The 14,945-nt window shown below is 36.0% G+C and overlaps 1 protein-coding gene and 1 pseudogene across 1 annotated transcript in view; one reads left to right on the top strand and one right to left on the bottom strand.

Annotated features, from left to right (window-relative positions):
• The window catches only part of BACE2 (beta-secretase 2), a 107,701-nt gene that overhangs the window by 36,321 nt on the left and 56,435 nt on the right, over window positions 1-14,945 (top strand). The window contains exon 2 of the mRNA XM_001370355.4: window positions 1,949-2,037. Within this exon, the coding sequence (XP_001370392.2) occupies window positions 1,949-2,037 (89 nt within the window). The remainder of the gene's footprint in view (window positions 1-1,948; window positions 2,038-14,945) is intronic.
• On the bottom strand, window positions 10,596-14,040 carry LOC103094941 (guanine nucleotide exchange factor C9orf72-like; annotated as a pseudogene).

Here is a 14,945-nt window from a genome sequence, read left to right as displayed (position 1 = left end):
TGGAAATGAAATAGACATATGATCAATGTCAATTTATATTATATATATGTATAATGTCAATATATTATATACATTTAGGGAGGGAAAATATCCTGTTTGGTATGTTGTCACCTACTTATTGATTCATGACAAAATTGTACCTGGAGACAGCATTCAGATGTTTGTCTTTCTAATGTAATCTTGACATCAATAAAATGCTTTCATGTATTCATGAACTTTATGCAAGCCATGCAAAGCTAGGTAGCTTGTTTTCTATCAGAAGGTAATGCACCCAATCACATTTTTTATATGAAATTTCAAGAGAATCAATCCAGAGGTCATGTTTCTTCCATAATTAATCTCCTACCATGAATCTTTTGCTCTAGCCAGACATATTAACTCATTTTCCCTCTAACATATTTTTATTTCCATGAGTTTACTCCTGTTCTCCCAGTCTGCAACATTCCTCCAATCTTGTCTGATCCTGCCCTTTCTTTAAAGCTCAGTATAAGCACCATCACTGCTATGAAGTCTTTTCTAACTGCTTCCTCGATGATTTCCCAATTTGAACACCCATCAAACTCATCTGTACTCCCTTCATGTACAGATAGTCTTTTATTGTTATTTTTAAGATCAATGCCCATTTTCACTGATGAAAATTTAAACTCTTTGAGAGCAGAGTTTGGGTCTCCTGGCACCTAACAATATAATACAAGCCTAAAGAGTCCATTAGGTCACCAATTATAGTTATCTGTGATTATGTAAAGTATCCCCACTCTAGTAATTAGAAAACTGGTGGTCAGAGAAGAAAATAAATGTGAATGGTATTGCTAACAATTTACAGATTGTGAGTCGTGATATTTTAGGGAAGTCACTGGGCTTCCCTAATAAATTTCCCTAATAATAATTCCTAAATGGAAATTACCAATTCCCAAGTTAATATTATATAGGATGTACATGTGCTATCACATAATACATATTTCCCTGTTTGTTATGTTGTGAAACAGAAACAAATTGCTTACACTAGAGAAAGAACCCGTGGAGAAGCAAATTGGAGAATGCTAGGTTCCATCTGCGTTCAGATGCTGTCAGTTCGTTTTCTGGTGGCCCTTTTTCATCTGAGACTCTTGGGGTTGTCCTGAATCCTTGCATTATTTGTAATTGGTGTTATTCATAGTGGATCATCAGACAGATTGTTACTGTGTACACCTGCTCGCTTCACTTTGCCTCACTTCATGTAGAAGTCCTTCCAGGTTTTTTGTGATCATCTTGTTTGTCACTTCTTATGGCACAACAGTATGCTATCATATATCACAACTTGTTCATCCATTTCTTTATCCACAGGTCTGGCAAGCAGACTAGTTTGTGCTCCATTTTTATGGTATCCTCCTTTATTTCTAAATCATGTATCCATTTTGATGTTAGTCTATGAGGAGAGGCAAATTCATTGCTTTTCTCTTGGTTTTGAAATAAATCTATGTAAAAGGTGAAATCAATATTTTCTCTTGCTAATATGTGGATAATTACACATCAGATCATTATCTAGGTGGTCTCTATAGTTCTTTTTTATATTTAGATTCTATTTTCCCTTAGCTATTCCTTTTTAATTTAATTTTTAGAACTTTTAGTTGCATCCACAATTCAAATTTTATAAAAGGAAAATATGGCAGATTCTGCATAGTTGTGGCAGTTCAAATTATCTAACTGTATGTCAATGGGTATATATATTCTCGGCTGCCTAACAAAACTTGTCTTGATTTTGATAATTCAGGCCCTCTGATTGCATATCTGTGGTTAGAGTTTGAAATGTTACTAAATAGCCATTTCTTTGTCAAGCTGATGTTCATTTTTACTGACTGACAATTTTTGAAGGCTTAAAAACAGCATTTATATCTTTGCTCTGTGAAATTTTACAAACGCGCCACTCTCCCTTTCCTTTAGTTTCTTACTTCGTTTTCTTTTTTTGTAGCTGCAGATTCTAGTTGACACTGGAAGTAGCAACTTTGCTGTGGCAGGTGTCCCTCATCCATATGTGACTTCATACTTTGACTTTGAGAAGTAAGTATGGAATGTGAGCTTTGAAGCTGAATGGGTGCTGTATTGCAAAAATGAATAATATGGAAATGGGTATCAAGTGATAACATTTGTACAACCCAGTGAAATTGCCTGTCGGCTCAGGGAGAGGGGAGGGAAGGAGAGAGGGAAAGAATGAATCGTGGAAACATGGAAAAACATTTTAAAAAAATAAAATTAAATTAAGTTCAGTGGGGTTTTTGCTTCTACCTGAAATGGTACTTTAAAAAGTGCTGGGGCGTATTGTCCATTTGCTTTTGTGGAAGAAGAGTAAGATCAATTCAATAAACTGTTGTTCCTTTTAACCTTGGCAATCACATTCGAAGTGATATCTTCTGTACACAAAAGCTATATATTTGTGTCATGCCTTTTACAACATGATCTGTTAAGGCTGAAGCTGAATGAGCATCTTCCAGCTTAATATACATAGGAGTCATGCACTGGATTAGAGCTTAACTTGAGCCCTAACGTCCGTTCCAACTATATTTCTCTAAAATTCAAATACAGGTAGACAAATTAGGGTTGGCTATTTGTATCCTTAACGTCACTGTAGGGTTTCATTAAACAGCTCTCATGGTGAATTAAGAATAACAGATGAATAGTTGGCCAGTATCTTTTGGTAGCATTCTGATGGACAGAAGTATTTTCTGCTAAATTTTTATTCCATACATCTATTAAACAAAAAAGAAAATAATTATATACATAAATGTAAAAATATGAAGAATTTTGTCTTTTAAAATTGCATCTTTTAGTAGAATTTAAAAATAATGCCTTTAGGATGCCCTCGAAGTTCTCTTGATGGTGGTAGACAAGATGGCTAAATGACGTACAAGATAAGGGGCCCCTTTTCCTTGATTAAACTCTAAGTGGTTTCAGCCAATCCCCAAGCATGGTGGTTGTCCTGCAGTTTCAGTTATCCTGCTGGAGAAGTACTAGAAGTCTACCCAAGGCTTCATTTACCCTCATCAGGAAGTTCTGGAGGTGGACTTATGGTTTTGGTTGTCAACTGTCCACCTGAAAGAGCAGGAGATGCGCCTTAGGCAGCAGCTGTCTGGGAGCACACACACATGCATATACCCACACACAAACCCCACACCCTCCCTTCTGCTTTCACTTTCACTCTCACCTTTTCTTTGCCTAGTCATTTACTTAGACCCTTTGTTTCAGCCATCCATTGGTGGTGGACCTTAGAATGTATCCCCTGTAGATATAGGCCCTACCATATAGCTGACAAGTAAAGGTTAAATGCACTTATTCTGAATGAAAAGAAATGGCATTTATATATTAAAACTTACAGTTTTGTTGAAGTAGGAAAGAAAAGAGTCTTTTAATGCATCCTGAAGTTGAAGAAACTGGTGAAACCTGAGTGTAGTGACTGCTCTTCTAGAATGTGCTCTAGTGTGATTCCGCCATATCAACTCTACTATATAACCCGAATGTCCCCCAAATGACCACGTAGCCAAGACTAGGGCACCGAAAACAGTTGCACGCATGAAGAAGGATGAATTGGACTCCTCTGTTTATACTTTCCAACTGAAACATTCTTTTTGATAGATAAAACCAACAAAAGTAGAGAAACTTCGCCTTCTATTGTCACTTATGAGACCATCCACTCAGGGACACTAGTACTGTTCCTTATCCCTTCTTTGATCCTCCTGTTTTCCTTAAAATAGACAAACTAACAAAAATGCCTTTTTTGGATGCTTAGTTTTTTCCTCACTAGCCTTAGCGGGTTCTGTATTCATCCACTGATACTTGTCCCTTTTTTTATCATCGGCATTTGACTTTAAGGAATCTAAGTTGGTTGATAAACCACTTTCTGTTTACATATCTTAACAATTTGGTCTTTTCTCCCCCGTGAAAATCATTTCTGTCTTCAAAATTTCGCTCTTTCATGGGATCTGAATTCAAATATTGCTTCTGCCACATATTGTAACTTTTGGGACCTTGATCAAATCACTTAATTTCCTAGAGCAGCCTTTTCCTCATTTCAAAGCAAGGGGGTTGGATTAGATAGTCTCTAAGATCCCTTCTAGTTGTAAATCTATGATCCCACCATGAAATAATGGCTCACGGTTCTAAATCCTATTGACACCCTCTTAAATGATGACTTTTTTGGTAGCCCTTTGTGCCAGAGGAACACATTTCCTGAGTCTTTTATTATAATGACTAAATAGTTCTTAGCAAGGATTCAGGAAAACTATCTGATGGTAGTTCTTGAAAGTAATGCTTTTGTCCATCTCTCTGTTTCACTTAAGGACTATATTATATTGGGAAATGACTTCAGAAACATGTTATGTTTAGTTAGGATTAAAGCAAACTATCTTTTTTAAAATTTCACAATTCACTCCGAGAAGACTAACATTGATTTGGAGAAGATGAAATACTGTCTCTCTTTTCCCTTTGAAAACTGCTTCCTTAAAATCTAGGGTGTGTTGCAGACTATTTTCAAGTCTTCTTCTTTGGGTAATAATGTTTAAAATATAAACGTCACTTTTCCCCAAGAATCTCATCACTTTTAGTCACTCTAATAACATATTTCTCCATCCAGCTTGTAATTTCTTTCTGAAACTCATTAGCCATTTTCTCTGTCTGTCCAAGTGGGCTCTGATATTCTACGGACGTGTTTTAATTTAGCTTTCACTGATCTTTACCACGAGTTGTCTAATGTGTGTCCCTTACTGGTTCCTAGATTTCCATAGTCATGTATCCTTTCTTAGTATATAGAAGTTAAATATTATCATATATATATTAGTATTCTAATATATTACATATACATATGTAATATATATTAGTATATAGAAGTCCCAGAAGTCCTGATACAGTTTTAAGCTTTAATAGATTAAGAAATGCAGAGGTTTAATAGCTTAAAGGTGCACTAATACTTTTAGGACACAATATACAATGCTGGCCTGCCCCACTTTTCTTACTTTTTATGTTTCTTCTGAATACAATATAACTATCCAGAACTATAAGCCACTTGGTTCATCCCACCAAGTCTGGGTGTTAGTTATATGGTCAAATTTGCCTTCTTACATTAGAACGCAGTGCTTCTTGCTTGCTACCTAAACTGTGTGTGTGTGTGTGTGTGTGTGTGTGTGTGTGTGTGTGTGCGCGCGTGTGTTTGTGAAGAAATTTATTTACTGTTGGCCCTTTTCTCTAATTAAGTCTCCTATGAAATTTTTGATATTTCAGTTACTTTTTTCCTTCATTGTAGCTATCCTCTATAATATCTAGCTTCATGGTTAGGCTAAGGAAATTTTCTCTTTCCTCGGTTCTTTTTGTAAAATAAGTTTTTATTGGTACGTGCGTGTTTCTTACATGATCATAGTAATTAATCTCAAGTAGGCCTTCTCCCCCTCTCAGAGAATGTCATATAACAAATAGTATTTTTGAATGGGAAAAAATGAGCAAATGTGATCAATACAATGAAAAAGTCCAAAAGTATGTGCAATATATGGCGCCTCCATGAAAGACTGAGTTGAGTTTCCTCTACTACTTCTCCATTTGAGTCCCACTGAATCTTTATTACATTTACTTTTGACTTTTTGTTGGCATCTAGTTGTTTTTCATTTATATTGTGTAGTTATTATATGTGTGGTTTCCTTACTCCATGCAGTATTGCTTCATATAGATTTTCCTCTGCTCCTGTCTATCCATCACACGTCACTTCCCACAACACTACTGTTGTTTTTTCGTTTACATTCATTTCAGAATTTATTTCGCCATCCTTCATTTGATAGACATCTGCATCTCCCCTATATTTTTTCGTTGTTATCTTTTGATAGTGTGGATGAAGAAGAGAAGTTTTGTTTTGGGACACAGTTGCCCTAGAAGTTGGTGTCTGAGAATGAGACTCAGACCTCTGCACCATGGCTTAAAATGTGGGCATCATAGGCTCGCTCATTACCCAAATGGAATATGCCTAATAAAGGCTAAGAATCTAAACGTTATGGTGCCTTAGAAACCTAATGAAAAGAACTTGCAGTAAAGTTCTTGGCTTACCCTATCAAAATTCATTCTGATATATTCTCTAGACGTTTGCTGAGGTGATATTGGTGGGGTGGCAGGGGTGGGGGGGGGTGAGGAATGTTAGAATAGTAGATAAAGCTTGAAATCACTCAAATCTTGCCACGGACACATTATCTGTGTGAACCTAGGCAAGTCATTTAACCCTTTTGCCTCAATTACTCATTGGTAAAATGAATGGGAGAAGGAAATGGCAAATCATTCCGGTATCTTTGCCAAGAAAACTCACAATGGAGTCATGAAGTCAGACACAATTGAAATGACTGAACAACAACATGGAAAATGTCTACATGTGACACATTTCAATTTGCCACATCTAACTCCGTCTCCGTCTCCTCTCACCTTCTCACTAATCTTCAGTTGTTCCCTGTAACTCCCTATGAATATGCTCACATCTTCCCCATACGAAAAAGTATTCCCTCAATCTGCCCCTTCCTATCACCAGTCATCCTGTATTTCTACTACTCCTTGAGCAGTTACTCTAAAATATTTTCTTACACTTTCTTTCCTCTCACATTCTTTTTAACTCTTTACATCCCTGGTTTCCAAATTCATCATTCAACCCAAATTGTTCTTTCCACAATTGCCAGTAATCTCTAAATTACCAATAATAATGTCCCTTTCTCCTACACTTTCTCCCTAACTTCTCTACCACATTTGGTAGTCCATCACCTCTACTGGATACTCTCTTCTCCCTACATTTTCATAACTAATTCTCACTTGGTTTTACTTCTTCCTCTCAGATCATGCCTTCTCAGTCTCTTTTTGACATATCTTCATATAGGTCACACCTAATAAACTTGAGTGTCCCACAGGGCTTTGTCCCTGGTCTCCTTCTCATCTTCCTCTATGCTATTTCAATTGCTGATCTCATCAGTCCACAGGATTTCAATTATCTCTTTGAAGACAGTTCCTAGATCAACTTGCCAGCCTTGAATTCTCTCTCATATCTCCAATTATCTCTTAGAAATCTTAAACTTTGTGTCATCTAGATATCTTTTTAATTAATTAATTACATTTAAATACCCATTTAGCTTCCTTCCTCCCCTCCCCCATTAGAGAAATCATTGTCTGAGAAAAAGATATATGTATACATAATTATGTCTTACTCTGTTGTATTTTTCATTTCTTTCTCTGGAGGGGAACATAACATTCTTCAAATAATATTTCTCTTGCTGAATATAATGTTCTCGAGATTCTGCATTGATAATTCCATCATTTCTTACAACAAAGTAGTATTCCGTCACAAATACATACTACAACTTATTTCACCATTCTGCAGTTGTTGGACGTCTCTTCAATTTCCAGTTCTTTGCCAACATGAAGAGAATTCTATAAATAGTATAGAACACATAGTTTCTTTCCCATTTTCTTTGATCATCTAAACCTAAAACTGGTATTGCCAGACATAATATACACAGTTTTTTATAACTCGAGTGTAATTCCAGATTGTTTTCCCAAATGGTTGGATCAGTGCACAGGTCCAACAACAATGTATCAGTATCTCCATTTTTACACATCCTTCTGACATTTGTCATTCTGCCCTGATAGGTGTGAGAAATCACAGAATTGTTTTTATTTGCATTTCTCTAATCAATCGTGATTTACAGAATTTTTTCATATTTTCTTTATCCCAAAACTGTATGTTCATATCTTTTGACCTTATATGAATTGGGAAATGGCTCATATTCTGATGTCTTCTACAAAATTCTCTATATATTTTAGGTATAACCACTCTACCTGGGAAATTATAAAATTTTTCCCAAATTGCTACTTTCTTTCTAATCTTGGCTACATTCATTTTATTTATACAAAAAAAGTTTTCAATTTAATGTATTCAAAATTATCTAGTTTATATCTCACAGTGTTCTCTACTTCTCATTTTTTATAAATTCTTCACATTTGTAGATCTGATAAGTTATATGTTCCCTATTCTTCTAATTTGCTTATGATATCTCCTTTTATGCATAGGTCAAGTATCTACTTTGAACTTATTCTGGTAAATGGTATAAGATAGTGGTCTAATGTAATTTGTGTTAGACCATTTTCTACTTTTCCCAAAAATTTTTACCAGGTGGCAAATTCTTTTCCCCAAACATATTGTTTGCCAAACACAAGTTTATTATCTTTTACAACTATTTGTTTTATGTCTGTCCTTTTCCACTGATCTATTTTTCTACTTCTTAGCTGGTACCAGATAGTTTAGATAATTACTACTTTATAATAGTTCAGAATCTGGTAAGTGCTAAACTACCTCCCTTTAATTTTTTTCATTAATTCCTTTGATAATCTAAACCTTTTGCTTTTCCAAATGAATTCTGTTTTTATTTTCCTAGTTTATTAAAATAACTTTTGGCAATGTAATTGAGATGGTATTGAATAAGGAGGTAAGTTTAGGTAGGATTGCCATTTTAATTATATTGTTTCCTTCCACCAAAGAATAAATAATATATCTCCAATTATTTAAATCTGACTTTATTAAATAGTATAAAAAGTGTTTTATAATAAGGATCATATAGTTTCTAGTTTTGTTTTGGCAAATATATTCCAAGGTATTTTATTCTACTTATGACTAGTTTAAATTGGTTATCTCTTACTATCTTTTCTTGCAGTACATTGTTGATGATATATAGAAATGCTGATGACTTACATGGGTTAATTTTGTATCTTACTATTTTGCCAAGATTTTTATGTTAATTAATTTTAATAGACTATATAGGATTATACACATATATATGTAATCATATCATCTGTGAAAAGAGAGAAATTTATTACCTTTTAGCCTACTCAGATTCCTTCCATTTCTTTTTCTTCTCTTTTTTTGCTAATATTACCATTTCTAATACAATATTAAATAATATAGGTGATAATGGGTGTCTTTGTCTTATTCCTGATCTTACAGGGAAAGCTTCTAATTTATCCCTATTTCAAATAATGTTTGTTTATGGTTTTAAATATATATATATGTATACTTATTTTAAGGAAAATCTATTTATACCTATGCTTTCAAGTGTTTTTAATAGGAATAAGTTGTGTATTATTTTATCAAAAGCTTTTTATGTATCTAGTAATATAGTAATATTATTCTAGTTGCCTTTTTATTGAGGTAATCAATTATGTCAATACTTTTTTCTTATATTAACATATCCCTGCAAACCTGGTATAAATCCTATTGGATCATAATGTATAATTTTTGTCATGTATTATTATAGTCTAATATTTTATTTAGGATTTTTACATTTATACTCATAAATGAAATTGGTCTTTAATTTTCTTCATCTGTTTTCCCTCTTCCTGGTTTAAGTATCAGCACCATATTGTTTTCATAAAAGGAGTTTGGCAGGACTTCTTTTTTATTATTAATTTTTATTAACTTTTAAAAATATTTTTCTATGGTTACATGATACATATTCTCTCCCTCTTCTATTTTCTGCACCCCCCTCCCAGAGCTCACAAGTCATTCCATTGGTTTATATGTGTCTTATTACTCAAAACCTATTTCTGTATTATTCATATTTGTAATAGAGCAGTCTTTAAAAAACCACAACCCCAAATCATATACCCATATAACCAAGTGATAAATCACTTTTTTCTTTTGCCTTTCTGCTCCCATAGTTCTTTCTCTAGATGTGGATAGCATTCTTTTTTATAAGTTCTTCAGGATTGTTCTTGATCACTGTATTGCTATAAGTAGCAGAGTTTATTATATTTGATTATTCCACATTTCACTTTCTGGGTAGAATGTTCTCCTAGTTCTGCTCATTTCACTCTGCATCAGGTCATGGAGGTCTTTCCAATTCATATAGAAATCAAACAGTTCATCATTCCTTATAAAGAAACCTGAAGATGAAAATGTACAGGAAAATCTTTACTAAGTTATTTAGCTCCCAGGTCAAGGAAAAATACTATAAGCAACAGGAAAAAAGAAAATTATATACTATGGAGCTACAGTCAAAATAACACAAGGCTTAGCAGCCACAACATTAAAAGAATGCAAGACATGGAAAAGAGCATTTCATAGAACAAAGGACCTGGAACAACGAGAATAACAAATCCAGCAAAACAGTATAATTTTAAAAAGTAAAAAGTCAATATTTAATGAACTAAAGGAGTTTTAACTATTCCTAGGGGAAAACTCAGAAGTCAGTAGATAATTTGATCTATAAGAAAACAAAGGTAATGATGAAAGACTAATCATAAGCAACCCAAAAGATCAAAATTTTGTATGGGAAAATGCAGATGTCCTTGCTCTAGTTCCTGAGATGCCTTCTAATCTCATTGAGATTTTCACCTGGGCGAGATCAAAATTTCTATTTAACTGGCTGTAAAGCCTACTGACTCTCTCTTCCTACTTCCGCTTTGGAGGAGACACGGCTCTCCACCTAGCAGGCAAGATGTGAGTGGTTGTGAATAGGCTCTCTGGGCCTAGACACAAACTTTCTTATTCTGTATTTTCCTTAATCCTTAACCTTTAATAAACTTCATAAAACATAATACTTCCACCAGATAAACTATTTTTTTTTAATTTCAAAGATATTTTATTCAAAATTCTCCTGCCTGGAAATACAAGATATAGGACATAGAATCTGCTCATGCTCTAATAACTTATTTCACTGTGCATTATATATTCTATACAACAAAACCAGCATTTGAACAACCATCCAGCATTTAAATTAAGAATCAAGGCTTTGATTGAGATGTGAGACATTGAAGTTGGTAGTGTCTATCAATTGATTCAAAGCTCTGAGCTAGTGCATTATGTAGGTAAATCGGTGTTCTCCCTAAGATTTTGATAGCTGTGATGAGAAAAAGGTGTTATCTTTTAGAACAAGATAAATCTTTGTGGGTAAAATTTTTTAGAAAGGAGTTGACACAAACCTTATCCTTCTGTTTCTCTTCCAAATATTAATTCTTTTTATTCTATGTCTCTAGTACAATTTAAAATAGAAAGATTTTCTTGGGTACTAGTACAATGTTCATGTCAATAATATTCTGAATGTGGAAACATTGTAATCAGTTATTATACAGTTGCCAGTAGGGTCCAAAACAAGAAGGGAATCAAACAATATCTAAGTTCTATTCTACAAAATAGTATCTCTCTCTTCAGGATGAAGATGTACTGAATATGCAGAATGTAGAAAGTATTCCTAATTAGGTATAGTGGCCTTCACTGTGGCCTAAGATAGTCCCTTTCAGGATATTTAAAAACTTACACTTTATTTCATTCAATTAAATTGTTCCATTTTTCCCTTTAGTGACAAGTGACTAAATAGTCTCAATAGGAAGAACAAATTACTCAACAGAGCAAGGGAATCTCTTATAATCCACTCGAAGCAAAATCTCAAGAAAGGGTTTTCTAAGAATAATAATTAAAGTATCACTGGAGATCCAAACAGCAATACAATTGTGTATGATAAGGGTTCTGGAGTAATGATAAAAGGTAAAGAAAATGTCAGCACCACAAAGTCAATAATTCAATAACTCTAGTGTAAGTCACAAATTGGCAAAATCCCAAGTCCTCTAAAGCACTTATATCATCCATTTAAAGTTGTGGGTCAGAATGTTTCTAAAAAACAAAACAAATTTTAAAAAAAAAGCCTAACAAGAAGAAAAATGTAACAGCAAAAATACTTCTTGCTCCAGAAAACACAAGACCCTTGTGAACTTGGACTCCAAGGTGTAAGCAGATAGAAAGAAGTCTCTCAGTGATCAAAAAGGTTTTTTTCAATGCATTTTGACACTTTTTACAATTTCAGAGCTACAGTGATTGCAAAATCAGATCAGTACAAACATAAGAAAAGGGAAAATTAAATTACTTTAGGAACATCTTAGGTTCTCCCTCAAATTTTTATTTTCAAGGGGAAGACAACATAAATATTTCAGTCTGGCTCTTAATAAAGAAAAATACCTTCTTAAAAAGTTCAAGTTCCCATATTTTCTTCATAGTTCAATTAGCCTGGATAAAATGAGAAATATCGGGGAACCCACTATAATCGGGGACCCTAAATATTATTTGGCTTTTCAATAAAGTTTAAAGACTCACTTTTAAAGTAGCTTCTAAGCATTATAGTTTTAATAACTGCGTGATTCCTGTTTTTTCTAAATTTTAAATAAGTTCACCTTCCCTTTTTGTTACTCTATACATTATTTTGGTAAAGTGCTCTGATTTTCAATTGTTCAATCTACAGAATACAAAGCATTATAGCAGTCTAACACCCTCAGGAAAAATAAAATCTAGAAAAGGAATAACGTGTGAAAACCTAACAGAAAACCTTGAGATGAATTTACAGCAATATTTCCAGACTCTGAAGATAGCAGCTGTCAAAGTTGACGTCTGGCCCTAACATGAGGGACTCTTATAATTGTGAACAAAAGGCAATTCTGAAAAAGTGCACGGCAGGAAGGGATCCGCTTATACACGATGTAACTGATCACGATAGTCACTATAAAGGGTTTTCTCTCAGAGTCTGCAGTATAACTGTAGCTGCAAATGTGGAGCAGAGCTTTGCATATGTGACCCAAAGAGTGTTTTCCATACCATTACTTTCCTCTGAGCTGCACTCATGAAGATGAGGAAATAACCTTAAAAGGTGGCTTTTAGAATGTCCTTAGCGCATCCCGCTCTTGGACACTGGGGTAGAAAGGTCTTCCTTCCCAAGATGAACGAGCGCAGGCCTGGTTTGAGTTTCTCAGCCAAAGCCATTATTGAGTTAACATCGCCCTCTGCTGTTAAATCAAGATCCATCTTCAAGTTGCGAAGACACCCTTCCGCGTAGCATCCTCGGTATTTTCTATGACGGACAAGCAGAAACTGTGCTAGACAAGCACGTCTCAGAGACAGACCAGGTTTCGAATGAAGGACCGGATCCAGGAAGGCTTTTACTAGCGTGTCTCTGTGGAGGACATCTTGGAGGAAAGCTTTCATCTGTGTGGATAGTCGTCTCCCGAGCCACGTCGTCTTCTGGACGCCGTCAGCTCTGACCTCACGTAACGATGCTGGTTACAGACATGTTCGTGACAAGGCGGCAGCCGTTTCACTGGAGGGACCCCCGTCCCTCCGTGTAGTCGGGAGTGGAGCACACAGGGCTGGTCGGAAGGGCCACACAAAACTTCCCGTTGGATCGTGGAGCCGACCTCGTCCAAATGACCCGGATTCCTATTGAAAGGAAGGCATCACTCGCGTTCTGAAGGAGTTAGAAAAAGACGCAGCGGCCTCACTATCTTACTTGCTTTAGCTGCGCTGCTCCCTCCTACTACAGAGCAGCCACAGGTCTGCAGGCGGGAGCTGACGGCGCTGAGGAGGAAGCCTTCACGGCAGCTGTCCCCGCGGTCATCCTCAGCCAGTACTGCATCACTTGTATTGATTTCCTCAGCAACTCGGCGTGATTTCAGAGCTGATAGGAGGTCCACTACAGGAATAACCTGTCCAGGAGCATTGGAGCCATGCTCGGACCCTGAGCTTCCACTCTCTGTTCCTTCGAGAGTCTTCTGGGCATTCTCTTGCCTCTCCGAGGCATCCGTGTCCTTCCTTTCCCGATGATGTGCGTTAATCCGTCAACACACACTCTATGAAGGGGAAGGTAGAAACGGAGTTCAGCGTGTGGCAGCATTCTTGACAGCCCATGTGGACTCCTGTCTCCATGCCAGTCTCCATCAAAGACTGATGAAACAACAATTACTCCGTTTTCAGCCAACACAAGAAGCTTCCCATCTATGGCTCCACTCCCTGCCTTCCGAAGGATTTCTCCATTTAGAGGATGATTAGCAAGAAAAGTTACTTCTCCATCACTAAGAAGCAGTGTTGTTTCTTGGGAGCCCGCATGTGCCTTACTCTAGGGCCAAGACTGTTGTCCCAGGATGCAAAAGGAGCTGCTGGCTAATAAAGGTGAATCCATCCCCATTTAAAGCGATCTCCGTCTTGGCAACAGCTGGAGATGGTGGTGGACAGAGAGTTGACATGATTGCATCCTAACTGTCACATTATCGTGGTGACAACTGCCTCCCAAGAAACTAATTTTTACCTGCAACAGTGTGGCAATTTTAATCTTAACAGGCCCCTGGCCATATCGTCATCGCCTGCTCATTTTGAAGGGACCAGTGTGGATGGAAAACTTGAGGATGAGGTGAATGCAATGAAAAGAGCCAAAATGGCAATGGATCAGAAGAAGGTAGGGTGCACGGGCTATCACATGTGAAGGAGAATGAGTGGAGAAAGTGCCATAAAGAAGTGAGAAAAGAGTGGCGAGCTGCTAGTACTAAAATCTTCCTCTCATAATATGGAGGATAAAAAGAGAACAACGTGTACATTTAGATGTGTAAAAATCTTTTGAAAGTACAAAGAAATAGGAGCCAAAGGGAAGGGAATAAAGATGGGACTGAGATAGTACAAGAGAGCAACCAGGCAAAAGAAACTCTCCCCCCCCCCCCACAAAGGACTCAGGGACTAAGAGAAGAAAGAGTAGATTAAGAGAAAGGAGGGCAAAGGGGATTTATTATATAAAATTATATATATGTATATATAATATATATAATTATATTATAAATATATAAAATATTATATATTATATATAAAACCAAGAAAGGCGTACATATCAAGGGGGGAGGGTAAGTGAGAGGATAAAAGAGGGATTCTTAGGGATACGGGAGGGATTTTTAGAATCAAACCCATAACAGGAAAGAGGTCAGGGATTTTGGAAAGGTAGATAAAATAGGCACTAAAAGGCAGGAAAGGTGGGCCAATTTAGAACCAGGAGGGCAAATGGAAAGGATAAGATAAGATTTCAAAGAACGGACACAAATAGGGGAGATAGTGGAGAAAAGAAATTGGAAATCTGAGGGGGTATACAGTGAAAAGAAAGAGGACA

Source organism: Monodelphis domestica, chromosome 4 (genome assembly GCF_027887165.1).
Source record: "Monodelphis domestica isolate mMonDom1 chromosome 4, mMonDom1.pri, whole genome shotgun sequence".
Taxonomy (NCBI): domain Eukaryota; kingdom Metazoa; phylum Chordata; class Mammalia; order Didelphimorphia; family Didelphidae; genus Monodelphis; species Monodelphis domestica.
This window is presented reverse-complemented; position numbering and strand designations above follow the sequence as displayed.